At 33.6% G+C, this 13,917-nt stretch overlaps 1 protein-coding gene across 1 annotated transcript; it reads left to right on the plus strand.

The window, feature by feature from the left end:
* The first annotated feature begins 7,588 nt into the window (after positions 1-7,588).
* Positions 7,589-8,845, plus strand: LOC148955049 (UPF0389 protein CG9231-like). The gene is made up of 2 exons (XM_089108031.1): positions 7,589-7,683; positions 8,639-8,845. Exons 1-2 carry the CDS (start codon positions 7,628-7,630, stop codon positions 8,820-8,822), a joined length of 240 nt encoding a protein of 79 aa, XP_088964157.1. The 5' UTR covers positions 7,589-7,627; the 3' UTR covers positions 8,823-8,845.
* The last annotated feature ends 5,072 nt before the right edge of the window (positions 8,846-13,917 follow it).

Raw genomic sequence — 13,917 nt, forward strand, 5'->3', positions numbered from 1 at the left:
AAACAGTTCGTGGTAACGAACTGTAAGTAAGGAGCGACCCGGCTCAATGGTAACCGAAACTCAAGAAAACGGGTTTTTGATACCAATATATATATCAAAAGAATCAAATTTCAATGCTGATTTCATATATATAACTTTCATCAAGTTTAGTGCTACCCATCAAAAGTTACGCGCCTGAGAAAATTTGGCTGATTTTAAAAAAAAGAGGGAAAGACCCCCTAAAAGTTATAGAACCTTAATGAAAATCACACCATCATATTCAGCGTATCAGAGAACCCTATTGTAGAGGTTTCAAGCTCCTATCTACAAAAATGTGGAATTTTACATTTTTTTTCCAGAAGAAAGATCACGGATGCGTGTTTATTTGTTTGTTTTTTTGTTTTTTTTCCCCAGGGGTGATCGTATCGACCCCGTGGTCCTAGAATATCGTGGGAGGGCTCATTGGAACGGAAATTAAAAGTTCTAGTGCCCTTTTTAAGTGACCAAAAAAATGGAGGGCAACTAGGCCCCCTCCCACGCTCATTTTTTCACCAAAGTCATCCGATCCAAATTTCGAGATATTCATTTTGTTCAGCATGGTCGAAAATATGATAAATATGTCTTTTAGGATGACTTAATACCCCGAAGTTACCAGAAGGAGGGCTAAAAGTTATGAACTTTACCCAATGTTAAAATATAGTATTGGTTATTGGGAAGTATACAGAAGTTTTAAGTAGTTTTTTTTTCTGGTAGTGGGAGGGAAGGGTGGGTCGGTGGTTATGTTGGAGGATCTGTTCATGAAGGAAGTTTTCATGGGGGAAGGGAAATCGCCATGAAGGAGGCGCCGGACTTGCCAGCATTATTTATTGGTTATTGGGAAGTATATAACCATTTTCAGGAAGGATTTTTCTGGAGGGGAGGGGGGCTAGAGGAGGGGGTTAATCTGGAGAATATTTCCGTGGAGGATGTTTCTTTTGGGTAAGGGACATGTCTATGACGGGGGAGCCCGATTTCCAAGCATTATTTAAAAAACGAACCTAAATTAAATACAAAAAAAACAATTTTTTTCACCTGAAATGTAAGAAGGAATATTAGAGCTTAAAATGAACAGAAATAATAAATTATGTGAGGAGATTCTCTTCCAATTCAATAACACGCTCTTTACACTAAAGTTTTTTTTAATGCTTTCAAAAGAGCTATCTATTCTAATTAAACGGCCTTTGTGATTCAGGGTTTTGTGAATCAACATTTTTTTTTAACTTTTAACGTAAAGAGCGTGGTATTGACTAAGGGAGAACCCCCTCATATACGTAATAACATATACGTAATAAAAAAAAACAATAAAAAAACAAGCGATACGGCTCAATAGTAATTGAAACTTTTAAAAACGGAATTTTGATGTCAATAAATGTATCAAAAGAATGTGTTTATAATGCTGATTCTCAATACATAAATTTTATTAAGTTTAGTATTACTCATAAAAGGCTACGAGCCTGAGAAAATTTACTCGATTGTTTAAAGATTGGGGAAACATCCCCTACAAGTGAAAGAATTTTGATGAAAATCACACCGTGAGATTCAGCGTATCAGAAAACCCTATTACATAGGTTTCAAGCTCATATCTGCAAAAATCTGCAACTTTGTATTTTTTGCCAGAAGAAAAATATACGAATATAGAAGTTAGTTACGTAAGTTAATTTGTAAAGACATCCATTTAGCAAAAGAAAAGTAAAATTTTTATGCAAATAAAAGCTGCATTAACTAAAAAACGATCAGAAATTAAATAAAAAAAACAAGTTTTTTAAACTGAAAGTAAGGAGCGACATTAAAACTTAAAACGAACAGAAATTATTCCGTATATGAAAGGGGCTGTCCCCTCCTCAACGCCTCGCTCTTTACGCTAAAGTTTTTTATTGTTTTAAAAAATAAAGTTGTGAGACAGAGTCAAACTTTAGCGTAAAGAGCGAGGCGTTGAGGAGGGGACAGCCCCTTTCATATACGGAATAATTTCTGTTCGTTTTAAGTTTTAATGTCGCTCCTTACTTTCAGTTTAAAAAACTTGTTTTTTTTATTTAATTATATAAAGGATCTGTATAATTCAGTGTAAACTTGGACATCAATATCATGGTTTTAAAGATGTGTGAAACCAAGTAAAGAATAAACCAAGGCATACAGTAGCTAAAATTTAATATAATAAATGCATCTCTTAAGAAGTTTTATAATAAATAATGAAAGCTAGCTTATAGTAACCGAAATATTATCTAATAATAGTAGCCTTAGCTTTCGTGGCAGTATTATCACCTATAAACTTTTCTAGAGCATATTGCTATTTTTGACATAATTAGCTGCTTGATTCTCCGAGGTTCGTCTCTTACTCGCGAAAAAAAATCCTTCCCTCTACATTTTCATGAATTGCCTCCACTGGTCCAGCCTTATAGCTGAGACAACTTTGGTGTGGTATTAAAAAGGAACAAAAATTAGATAAAAAGAAATTTTTTTTTCTCAAATGAAAGTACAGAATGACGTTAAAATTTAAAACCCGTTGTTATTATCCTGTATATAAGGAGGACTGCCTCTCTCCTCAGCTCTCTGTTCTTTATGCTAAAATTCGACTTTTGCAAGACCGATTTTTGAAATACAGGGGCAATTGCCTCAAACTCTCCTTCGTTTAACTCCTTGATTTGGGTGTGGGATACAACAACTTTTGGAACGAGACTTCTTTGCCTTCTTAACGGATTTAAATTTCTCCCGTCCCATATTGAAGAATTTTGAATCGACAATTGTAGATTAAGTAGTTTACACTGGCGTCCCTGTTTAGGCACTAACTTTTACCCAGGAAGACCCTCGCGCCGTTTATTTTACTTTTAAGACACGATTTCTTGCCTTACTTGTTAAGGATTATACAATTAATTAATAATTTAATTATTAATAAATTCAATTAATTATTAATAATTAATTATAATTTTATTAATAAATAATGTCTATTTTTTAATTAATATTCATGATAATTATTTAATGTCGGAATAATTATTAATAATTTAATTAATTTATTATTTAATTAACCATTAATTAAGGTAACCTATTTTTCATCTGGATAACTTCTGATAATGAAACTGCATTAGGTTAAAGCAGCCACTATTAAGGTGTTTTCCGGTTGAATGCATGAGTTGAACTCAAACTGAGACAAAACTGTTTGATTTAATGTTCAATTTGATGAGTTTTTTTTGTAGTATTATATAAAAAACGCTGTTCAGATTATTTAATATTTTTAGTATAGATCAAATTACATTAATCCTGATTTCTTGTTCTTTCTTTTTTTTTCACACATCAGAGAAGTCTATGTTTCCGACGCTCTTCTCTGTGCTTTCCATAAAACCCTTAGTCTACTTCATAATGCACGTATAACTTAGGTGGGACATGCTATTCTACACACTGTATAGATTTTTGATTTTTCGTTCACCCCTCCAGTCCAGAAAACTTAGTCTTCTAACTTTCGGAGGAGGTTAGCTTTAACGTAAAAATGATCATCAAACTAAAATAAGCCTTGGTCTTTAACCATGCACTTTCGACAGGAAAATTTATTATGCCAAAGACTTGATCCAACCCTCTTCCCCCTCCACCCCCTATTTCTCAGGAAAATGCTTTTTCTCTCATCCATGACTATCTGAAAACAATTGAACATGACTGCATACAAGAATAATGCGGGAGGAATGATCTTCTCTCCCTCCGAGATTGGTCCGAGATTGGCACCGAATTTCATGTTGATCATATAAAAAAAGAAATCTTCAATCGTTTCCTTCTCTTCAGCAGGAAAGTCAAAAGATCTGAATAATAATAATAATAATAGTTAAGTATTTAATAATGAAAGAAATTCATAATTTAATAACGAGAGAATTTAAAATTTAATAAGCTTTTTTTAATGAAATAGAAATCTAAAAAGAATAAACACTTTTAACAATAAAATAACTTAATAATAATAATAATAAAAGAAATAAGTAATAATGCAGTTGACTAATGGTGCCCATGATCTTTAGTTTTGAAGATCTCGCGCAAATAGCATTTTTTTTTTTTTTTTTTTTTGTACCGCTGTCGTTTGCCCACTGAGCTGCTGAAGTCAGTGCCCGAGAAAAGTTACTTGTTATTTGCTCTTTAATGAACATTTAAAACAACTGAAAAATTAAGTATGTACAATTTTAAAAGCAATTTCATGCACTAAAAGATTCTCATTTGCAAATATGAATAAGTTGCCATGCCATGGCAACTCACATTGCCATGCCATGGCAACTCACATTGCCATGAATGTTATGATAAGTTTATCTGAAGAATTTAATTTTATTATTTTGATTAAATGACAAAATCTATTCACATTTTTCTTTCAAATAAAAAGAAAGGGTTTAAATATATAGGGTTTCAGGCTAGTAAAGATTTAGTAAGTATTAGTGGACTCTAGTAAATATTTTTCTCGTATAAGCCTAAGTTTAAATCTGAGTTGACATAAAATATTCGGAGAAAAAGTAATCCCGGGTATGTTATGAAAATTAATTTGTACAGGAAAAATTTTATGATTTCACCAAGGAAACCCGAATTAGAGCACCGAACACAGCTGCTTTGGAGGGTTAGAGCGCAAGACCCCAATCAGATACTAGGTACAAAACTCGTATTTATAAAAAACGAGATTTACACTGCCTGATAATCGTGAAGTATTACAGTAACTCTTGGTTGGTTTTGCCGACAAAAAATTTGCGGGAGCAAGTCTTGTGGTTTAGTTTTAAGCCATCAATTAAGTACTAAAGCTTTGATTTTCAAAATTGTAAATTTTTAGGATTGTATAAAACCCACGTCATACACAAAAAATGATACTTGAGGAATAAAAAAGAAAAGAAAATATACTACAATTATACAACAATGAAATTAACTAAATAGACGGACTAAAGGAATGAGGGGTGAAAATCGGTAAAGAGCTGAATCTGATAGCTCTTCATGCAGCTTTGCTGTTACATCAGGTACTTCGAACTTACGTGTTATTTTACTATTACTATGCCAAGGGGGAGATAAAGTAAAACATTACAAAAAAAAACAGATTTGATTAAGATCTTTCCTGTTTAAAAGGGGTAAGACTATAAAGATGGATAATGTTATGATCACAAAAAGTAGAATAAAGCTTACCCAGTACACGTCTATTATACTACCATCGATTAGCAACAGTCTGTCAGAGGCTAGAATTAGTTACTGTAACACCCAACTGAAGAATTCCCAAGAAGAATATTTTCTTCAAGAAAAATGATAATAGGGTCCTTAAAGAGGCCTCGAGATGCGCTGTTTCTTCTTAAAACCAATTTTATTCTCTGTTTCCAGATACCCAATCCGTGTTGTTACTTCTGAAAATGCACCTTGTATGTTGTGTTACTTTGTCCCAAAACAAAAAATATTTTCAAATTATTTGATTGTAGGGAACAGTTTGGTTCCAGAAACGATTTTTGTTAGCCTCAAATGCATATCAGAAATATGCCCTTAGCTCTTGGTAATATGCCTTAGTAATATGCCCTTAGCACATGCATCTAACCCGCCTGTTTTTCAATGTGTTGTGTGGTTTTTACTTACAAGTTGCCTTGCGTTGCAGAGATGAAAACAAATTTTTCCTTGCCTCAAATGCACATAAGCAATCAATAATATGTATAGGAACTAGCAAAAGTTCAAGGAATGCTTTAACCAAGAAAGGTTTTCAACTCACCATAGCTGATGCTCCAAATAATGCAGCCAAACTACCTTTCTATGTCAAAATCCCTTCTAAACGAAATTAGCCAGATACAAACGTTAGGTATTAAATTTGAATTTATTCAACAATTTACTTGGCCCGTAGCCAACATATTTACTTACAGTAACTAAAATTGATTTTTTAAAATTATAGATTTATAGACCTTGATGAAGTTTGACAAATTTCTAAATAGAACAGCAATGTCCATTTAAAAACATAAGCGTGGTTTGTTTGAATTCAACTTGATTATTAATCTTGATTTCTATTCGCTTCATGTTTCATCTATTAATCCTTAGTAATATTTGTTTTTCTTTTTTTTTAGTTTGACTTGTCTATTCAATTTAATTTGTGTTTGTTTTATATTTTTTTTATTAATTTGTAGTGATTCGGTATCTTTTTAAGTTTGACTTCTTATTTGACTTTATTTTTGCTTATTTTAGGTGTCGATTTCTATCTTTTCTTCTCTTCGAAGCACTTTTTAACTCATCTATCTAGTGTGATTCTGTGATAAACTTTCTGCATTTGAAATTGGTCATTTCAATAAGTTCGAGTTGTTTCCCTGAATCTTTTTTTAGCCCAAAGTATGGTCGACTAAATACCCAAAATATCCAGAGTTCAACAATGCACTGCAAGCTTTACTTTTCTTCAAGATTTATCTAAGAATCATTGTAGATGAAATGAGCAGTCCTTCAAAGATTTGGGCTCTTTCACTGGGGGCTGGATACGTCATGTGGCTTTCGGTGACAGTTTTCCTTGCTATTTTAATTAAATGGGTACCTTGAAATTTTGATATAGTGCCGTTTTCACCCATCACTGACCCTAGGGCCGAAAATGACTCGACAATAGTTTCCTTCAGATTACCTTCGGCTCCCTGAAAGAACACTAGAACTCATTATTTCCCCTTGGAACGAGACCTGACATTCTTGGAGCATTGGTTCAATGTTATCATCTCTGGCGAAAAGAAACAAACAGAGAAGAAAAAGGTAACAGATACGGCACTAGGCTTTAAAGTCCCTACCGGCGGTGCTGATCTCTGTTTCTGGGTCATTCAACCAGGGAGTGCCAAGCACAGGATGCCAACAATTCTGTGCTTTCACACACCTTTCTTGTTTATCTCCCTGGTTTTTTCCAGGTACCTATATGAAGCTTGGCCGACGCCGGCTAAGCTTGCAGAGTCACGCCACTGACCCTTGTTCCAAACAAAATAATCGGTGAAATCAGGGATCGAACCCCCATCCAAAGGTCATAAAAGATACCTGAAAAAAAGACATTAAAACACCAAATTTCGTAATTTTGTTGAAATTTTCCAAGCATTTCCTTGTTCAATTTTGCTACGATTAATGATTCTTCTTGAAAACGCCAGCCAATCGAGAATATGTGGAAAGGTTCTAATGAAACAGTGTTGGGACTGTGAGCGCTACCTATAATAATGAATTTAGCTCCATTTTAATTTCCCTAGTTTCAAGGTCTGGCCGAGCTCTGGAAATTTTCTTTTGTTTTTTCACTCATTTGCAGCCTACAAATACATTATTCCAGGAAATAAAAGTCGAGTTAAATGGCACATAGTTGAAAATTTTATACAATATCTAATTTGATATTAATATTAAACTTTATTAATCTTAACGAAATATTAACTTAAAAAACTGAAATTAAATATCAACTAAATATTATCCAAATAATGAATAAATATTAGCTGTAAACTCTATTAAATATTAAATTTTAGAGAATATCTGTGAAATAGATGACAGAGTTGCAACTATTGAGTAAGAATTTTTGACCTAACATTTGAGTTAAAGAGACACGTCGAAATTCGGTTGCATTGCAGTGTTAAATCTTAATTTGACCTACTTATTTCTAGGATCAAACCATCGTGTCAATAAGCTAGAGAGATATATGCTTGTATACACCAAACGATTCCCTTCTGTTGATTCAGTTCCTAACTTTGTCACGTAAGTCATAAATGTTTCTTATCCTTTTTTCTTTCAACTGAATTTTTTGGGAAAGCATCGATAGAAATTATCATTTTCTTTAATATACAATTTCATAATTTATTAAAGTGATACAAATAAATCTGGCGCAGGAACTAAAATGTGGAATTCTACTAGAGATTTTGATGCCAAATTCTAAGGTAAAGTCTGGGATTTTCTAAGTTTTTTTTTCGTTTGAATTTGGTCCCAATTCTCTAAGAACGACTCCTGAAACGCAAAGGTCGTTTAATTATAACAATAAAAAGCATTTTTAAAAGTACTGGAAAACTTTAGCGTAAAGAGCGAGATGTTAAGGAAGGGGTATTCCCCTTCATATACATAATAATTTCTGTGTGTTTTAAGTTTTAATGGTGTTCATTACTTTCATTTGAAAAAACTTGTTTTTTTTAATTAATACAATAAAGAGAATGATTATGCATTGTATTGCATGTATTTTTATAATATTATGCTGGAAAAAATGGTTATGTTTAACAGTAAATATTCCTTTTAAATTAAATTTGGTGCTTTAAAAGAAATAATTTAGTTAGTTTTTTATGGAGTTTTTAGAGGATATTGATGATCCGTGCCTCAGGTGAAAAACATCTGTAATGTTTGTTTTTTGCCTTCCTGAAACAAGTGATATTTTCGGGCTGTTTTATGCTAGAAAACGAGGTGCTTACTTTTGCTTTTAGTTTGGACGAAGTAAAGACTGTACAGCCAATCTCAGCGTCAAAGAGGTGTAACGTTGAAAACGAGAATAACATGTTTACGTTTTTATGGAAATTATTTTGAAGGAAACTGAACGGCGTTGAATAAGTGTTGCATATTTTTTTGAATTTTGAGTCGTTTTGAATTTGTTGTATCAAGACTTTCTTTACTTTCTTCACAATTTTTGTCATTTTTATGTGTTTTTTTTTATCCTGAATTCTATTTATAGGCAAGAAATGATGGAAAGGACACGGAACACTGTGAGGATACGGATAAATATTGCTGCTATAGCTTTGATGCTATTTGCAGCCTTAGTAGCTTCATTTTCTGGCAAGGAGGCAAAATCTCGAGGGGAGACTATTGAAAAACTGAGTGAAGATTGGAAACGGTCTTTGAAAAAGAATGAAAATTAACTTTGACAAAGTTTAATAAATCAATTTTATGCTTAGTGTTCTATGGTTCTTTCGATTGAATCTGGAGTTATTCGCGTTCTCTTTCGTTTTAAAGTAAATTTTATCTGAATGTTTTCCAGTTTTACGTTTTATTTATCTTTAGTAGCATGAGCTGATTATTTTGGAGGAGTTATAACTTGTCACATATAATGAAAAATTGAAAACCTTTTTGGCAAAAAAATATTTCAAATCTAAATATATATATATATATATATATATATATATATATATATATATATATATATATATATGTATATATGTATATATGTATATATGTATGTGTGTGTGTGTGTGTGTGTGTGTGTGTGTGTGTGTGTGTGTGTGTGTGTGTGTGTGTGTGTGTGTGTGTGTGTGTGTGTGTGTGTGTGTGTGTGTGTGTGTGTGTGTGTGTGTGTATGTAGGGTACTTTATCGAGTCTGGGATTAACTCTATTGTTGAAAGCATTACATTTGAAAAAAATCAATGTTCGTGTTTATGGATTCAGTGCAGTATTTTGCTTTTCGATTTATGGAATCGATTCCCCGATAACGGGAATTGTAGGGACGATTTTTCCATGGAGAAAGGAATTGTCCGGGAAGAGAATTGTCCGTGCGGGGAATGTTTCGCGGGGAAGAGGGAGAAACTTCCGCCGGGGGTATTTTCCTTAAATTTGCTTTCTTTTAAGATCGTAATAACTCGGGAAGAGTAAGCTAATAAAACTAGGGTAAGCTAGTAGTACAATCAAAATTAAATTGACGTTTTCCACCAGTAACATCCGTTTGACGTTATGGAAAGAACTCGATTTTTTCGGATAAATGCGTACCACAACCAGCAAAGAATACGTAGCAACCTTGTTGTCAAGCAATTAGTCATAGCCTGAAATCTTTACTCTCTTGTTAAAAAATGCTTCAACATCCCTTAAAAACAAATAAAAAGTTATGGCCTCCTCTAAAAATTGTGCCCTTTTTTAATTGTTAGAAAAAAAAGTTTTGATTGTACCCAGCTAAGCATCATTACTTTTGGCTTATACCGTATACAAATGCACACAAAATCGAAGAATCCCATACTTTGCCCCGCCTGCAAAAAATACCCCTCCTACACTCCCGTTAAGCGCATTCGTCTAAGACCAATACTGAGCGCACTTGAGTTCAAAAAATAAAGACAGTTCAGTCAAAATTGAAACGTACGGTTATTATAATCGAGCTGTACCATGGACACATGGTACGGCCGAAAGACGTTACATGGCCGTACGATGTTTTCGTTTATTTGTAGAGTTTTCATATTTATGTTTTTTTTTGTCTTTCCTGTCTTTTTTCTATGTACTCTACTTTTCTCTTGTGTTTATTAGTGGGTTAAAATAATTATTATTACCAGCTCATGGGTACGGTTTTTTCCCTTATAAACTTTTGGAAAAATAAGCTGTTTTATGAATTCAGGACAATTAACTGAAATTTAACTACAAAGAAGCGTTGGTGTCTCTTTTTGAAAAACAAAAAAGTTTTAATGTTCTAGTATTCTTTCGCACTCATTGTTACGCCCATTAGATTAGCCACAAATTAGACTCGTATTTATGTTTGATCGTGCAAAAAATGAACGAATCTACAATAATTTTGCTGTTCAATCTTTTTTGTTCAATTTATATTCCTAGCGTCGTCATTCCCCCAACCCCCCAATGCACCTCCTGGCTGAAAGGGCCAGGAAACGGAGATCAGCACCACCGGTTGGACCTTAATGGTCCAAGTAAATAATTTCTGAGACCACACTGGCTAATCAAGATAAAACAAAAAATCGCGAAGAAAGGGAGAAAACGAGGACAATTAACAGACAGTGAAAAAATTGAAAAATTATGCAAATATTTCGGTCAAGACCTCCACTTGACAGGTCTTAACCAAAATATTTGCATAATTTTCAATTTTTTCACTGGCTGTTAATTGTCCTTGTTTTCTTCCTTTCTTCGCGATTTTATGTTTTATAATGGTCCTAGTGCCGTAAGCTTTTTTTAGCGTTGTCATATGAAAGATTATATCATAAGCTTAAAGATAGGGAAGTCACTGAAAATTAGTGTAATGTAAGGATTTGTCATTATTAGTCTATAAGGGTTTGCGATTGTTTCTTTTAGTTTCTAAAATTATTTGGCTGGAACTAGAAGAGATTTGGTGGCAAATGATTAGGAACCGAAATGAGTTGTCGGAAGTTGAAAAACCCGGAATCACATCTGCATATAAAAATGAATACGGGCATCAAATTTTGTTGAATATCCTGTGAATCAGATGCTTTAAACAACTGTAGGGTTCGTCAATAATTCCGCTTCCGCAAACATGATAAATAATAGTGGGTTCAGATATTTAAGGAAGAATTATCCTATTAGTAGGATCACTTATCCTCCGAGATTATTGGCTAGTAAAACAAATCCGAATCGGTCCTCAAAAATAGCAGGTTTCTACGAATCTTAAAGAAAAAGATAACTCCCCTCATAGGTCGAGTAGCTAAGGATCGATTCAAATAAATAGTCTCTTTGGTCACACTGGTGCGTTTTCACACTAAAAGACCGCGTTTGGGCGATATGCAATATAATAAAATCCCTGAGATAATCAATACCCTTCTTCGCCGCCATTAATGCGTAGAAAAAATCAAATTAGCCCTACACACCATAGAAATGAGAATAAGTTAATTTATGATAAGAAAAATTTCACATTGTATGTAGCCTCGCATTACCATTATCAAACGTTGTCGTACGATTGACTCACGTGCAACTTGTTGGCTGATATGAGGGCTAGGTATGTTTTGGATACACCCTACATGCAACACTAACGCGTGCAGTAAACTCCTTGACGTACCATCGTGACCCTGGACGGGTCAGAAATTGACATTTCGTTTCAGTATTTTTGGTATATTTATATTCTAATGTTGGCTAAATCGTTTATTTTACAACTTTGCAAACCTATTAATTTGTTATGGGACAACCTTCGGAAGAGCTGACAACGCTGCCTAGATAGGACAGTAAGGTTTATGAGGTACCGGCTCTGGACCCTTTTTCCGCGGTTCCCAATAATTATAAGGAGCCGTAGACTTTCTCCTGTTTGTATTAATTACTAGAACAAAAATCTGCCATTAAAATAGAGACAGCTGCAGAAGTTGAAGTTACAAGGGATTTAAAATGTCGTTAGAAGTTAAGGCAGTACTGGCAAAACTAAAAGATCAATTACTAGAAACTAAATTTACCAATAAGATTGAGAAATTTGTAGAAGTTGAAATTGAGGATCTAATGGAAGAATTAAAATGATTGATTACTAAAACCTAAATTTCAGGCCTCCCGTTTGATTTTTTTAAAAAATATAAACTTTATGAACTTTTGACCACAAAAATATGAACTTTTGATTGCGCCTTTTATGGACCTAAATTTACGATATGACCACCTCAAAAGCTGTCCGTGGACACAAAAAGTGGCAGTTGGTTTTTGGCTATCAAAAATCGTGCCTGGTAATATCAAAATCTTGCCAAGTACAACCAAAATCTTGTTTGGTATTTCAGAAATCTTTTCTAATATTATGAAACATCCTGTGCCATCTATTAAACTATAAGTTTCATAACTGGTTTTAAGCTAGATTACACACATGATTTTTTCCCAAAGACTAAAAAATAGCTTAGTGCAAGAATATATAGGGGCAATATGGGAACCAAGTTAGATGTAACGATGTTATTTTGAACAGACCAAAATGTATGTTCACAAAACATGAATAATAACGTGGGCTGACCTTGACTTAAAAGCTGTCCTTGAATAGTTACAAAATTTAATAAATGCCCAACACTTTGTTTTTACCAAACTTGCTATTATGATTTATTAGGAACACAGGTGTTAATTTGTAGATGGATGCTTAATTATAATGTCTATTGATATTGTAATCATTCGGCTGTACCCTGAAAGGCTTTCGATAATTCCTGGCCATTTCATATAATGACTTGCAGTCCAGACAGACAAGTTTAATTAGTTTTATTTGCAACTATTTTAGAAGTGTCGCATTTACGTCTTTAATTCACTTCATCTATTATAAAAACAGTTTGATTCTAACTTAAAAAAAAACGATAGGGCCTATAAAAATTAGTTTCTAATACTAGGAGACGTGGAGCTTCTTCGGTACAAAGGAGAATCCAGAAGTCGAAGACTCTCCTCAAATCAGTGCAGTATATTACGACTATATGTAAATCTAATAGAATCCTGCGAATAATGCTCCTAAAATAAAACGACATAAGTAGGAACATAGAAACCCAAACAAATAACGTAACTAGGGAGAGGTTATTCCTCTTGGCTTCTCAATGATTTTCATTGTTTCGAAATAGCTCATATAAGTGTCACGAGTAGGATAGCCTATCGATATTTGCAAAAAGTTGACAAATAAAGAAAATAGGGGCCAATATTTTCCCATTTAATATCTAGAAATAAAGAACAAAATTTATGTATGGCGAGGGGTAACCCCCTTCCGGCTGTTTGATGTAGGCTACATCTCGGAGTGTTTGGTACATCATCCTGTGCGGCACACTTCCGCTATGCCGTATTTCAAACGGCATGTTTCGAACCACCCGTGGAACACCTCCAACACATTGGGTTCACACAATCTCGTGTACATGACTTCTAAAAGTTGGCAGACCCACGAAAAATGGCTATCTAACCATGTAAATATGTACTGCGCAATGGAAAACCATGTAAACTAGTTTTAAAATCACTAGTTAAGGATACAGTTCACCTCAAGGAGGCCAGTCTTATGCTTCCTCAAATCATGGTAAGTATTCTAAATAAAAGAAACTTCATATATGTCTTATTCAGGACATATATCAGAATTTACTAGATAAGAAAACTGTCCACCCAGAGTCGAATCTTATGCTTAACTTCTGGCTTTAGAAACTATACCTTGCACAGTTTTTTTTAGTAACAAAGTACACATATCATTGCATTGGAAACAGATATTAAAAAATCATCGATATAACAAAAATCGCGCCCAATTTTATGGGAGAAATTCACAAAATTAAAATTAATTAGGCTATACATGAACATTTGTGAAGCCCATGGACTGATTGTTTT

The sequence above is a fragment of the Artemia sp. Qi Xiang Cuo genome, chromosome 2 (assembly GCF_049724085.1).
Source record: "Artemia sp. Qi Xiang Cuo chromosome 2, ASM4972408v1, whole genome shotgun sequence".
In the NCBI taxonomy this organism is placed as follows: Eukaryota; Metazoa; Arthropoda; class Branchiopoda; order Anostraca; family Artemiidae; genus Artemia; species Artemia sp. Qi Xiang Cuo.

Bases quoted from the DNA above. Each gene is read 5' to 3' on its own strand.
- LOC148955049 (XM_089108031.1), top strand. From the start codon at position 7,628: ATGCTTGTATACACCAAACGATTCCCTTCTGTTGATTCAGTTCCTAAC. The intron at 7,684-8,638 runs GTAAGTCATAAA...TTCTATTTATAG, and splicing joins TCAGTTCCTAACTTTGTCAC to GCAAGAAATGATGGAAAGGA.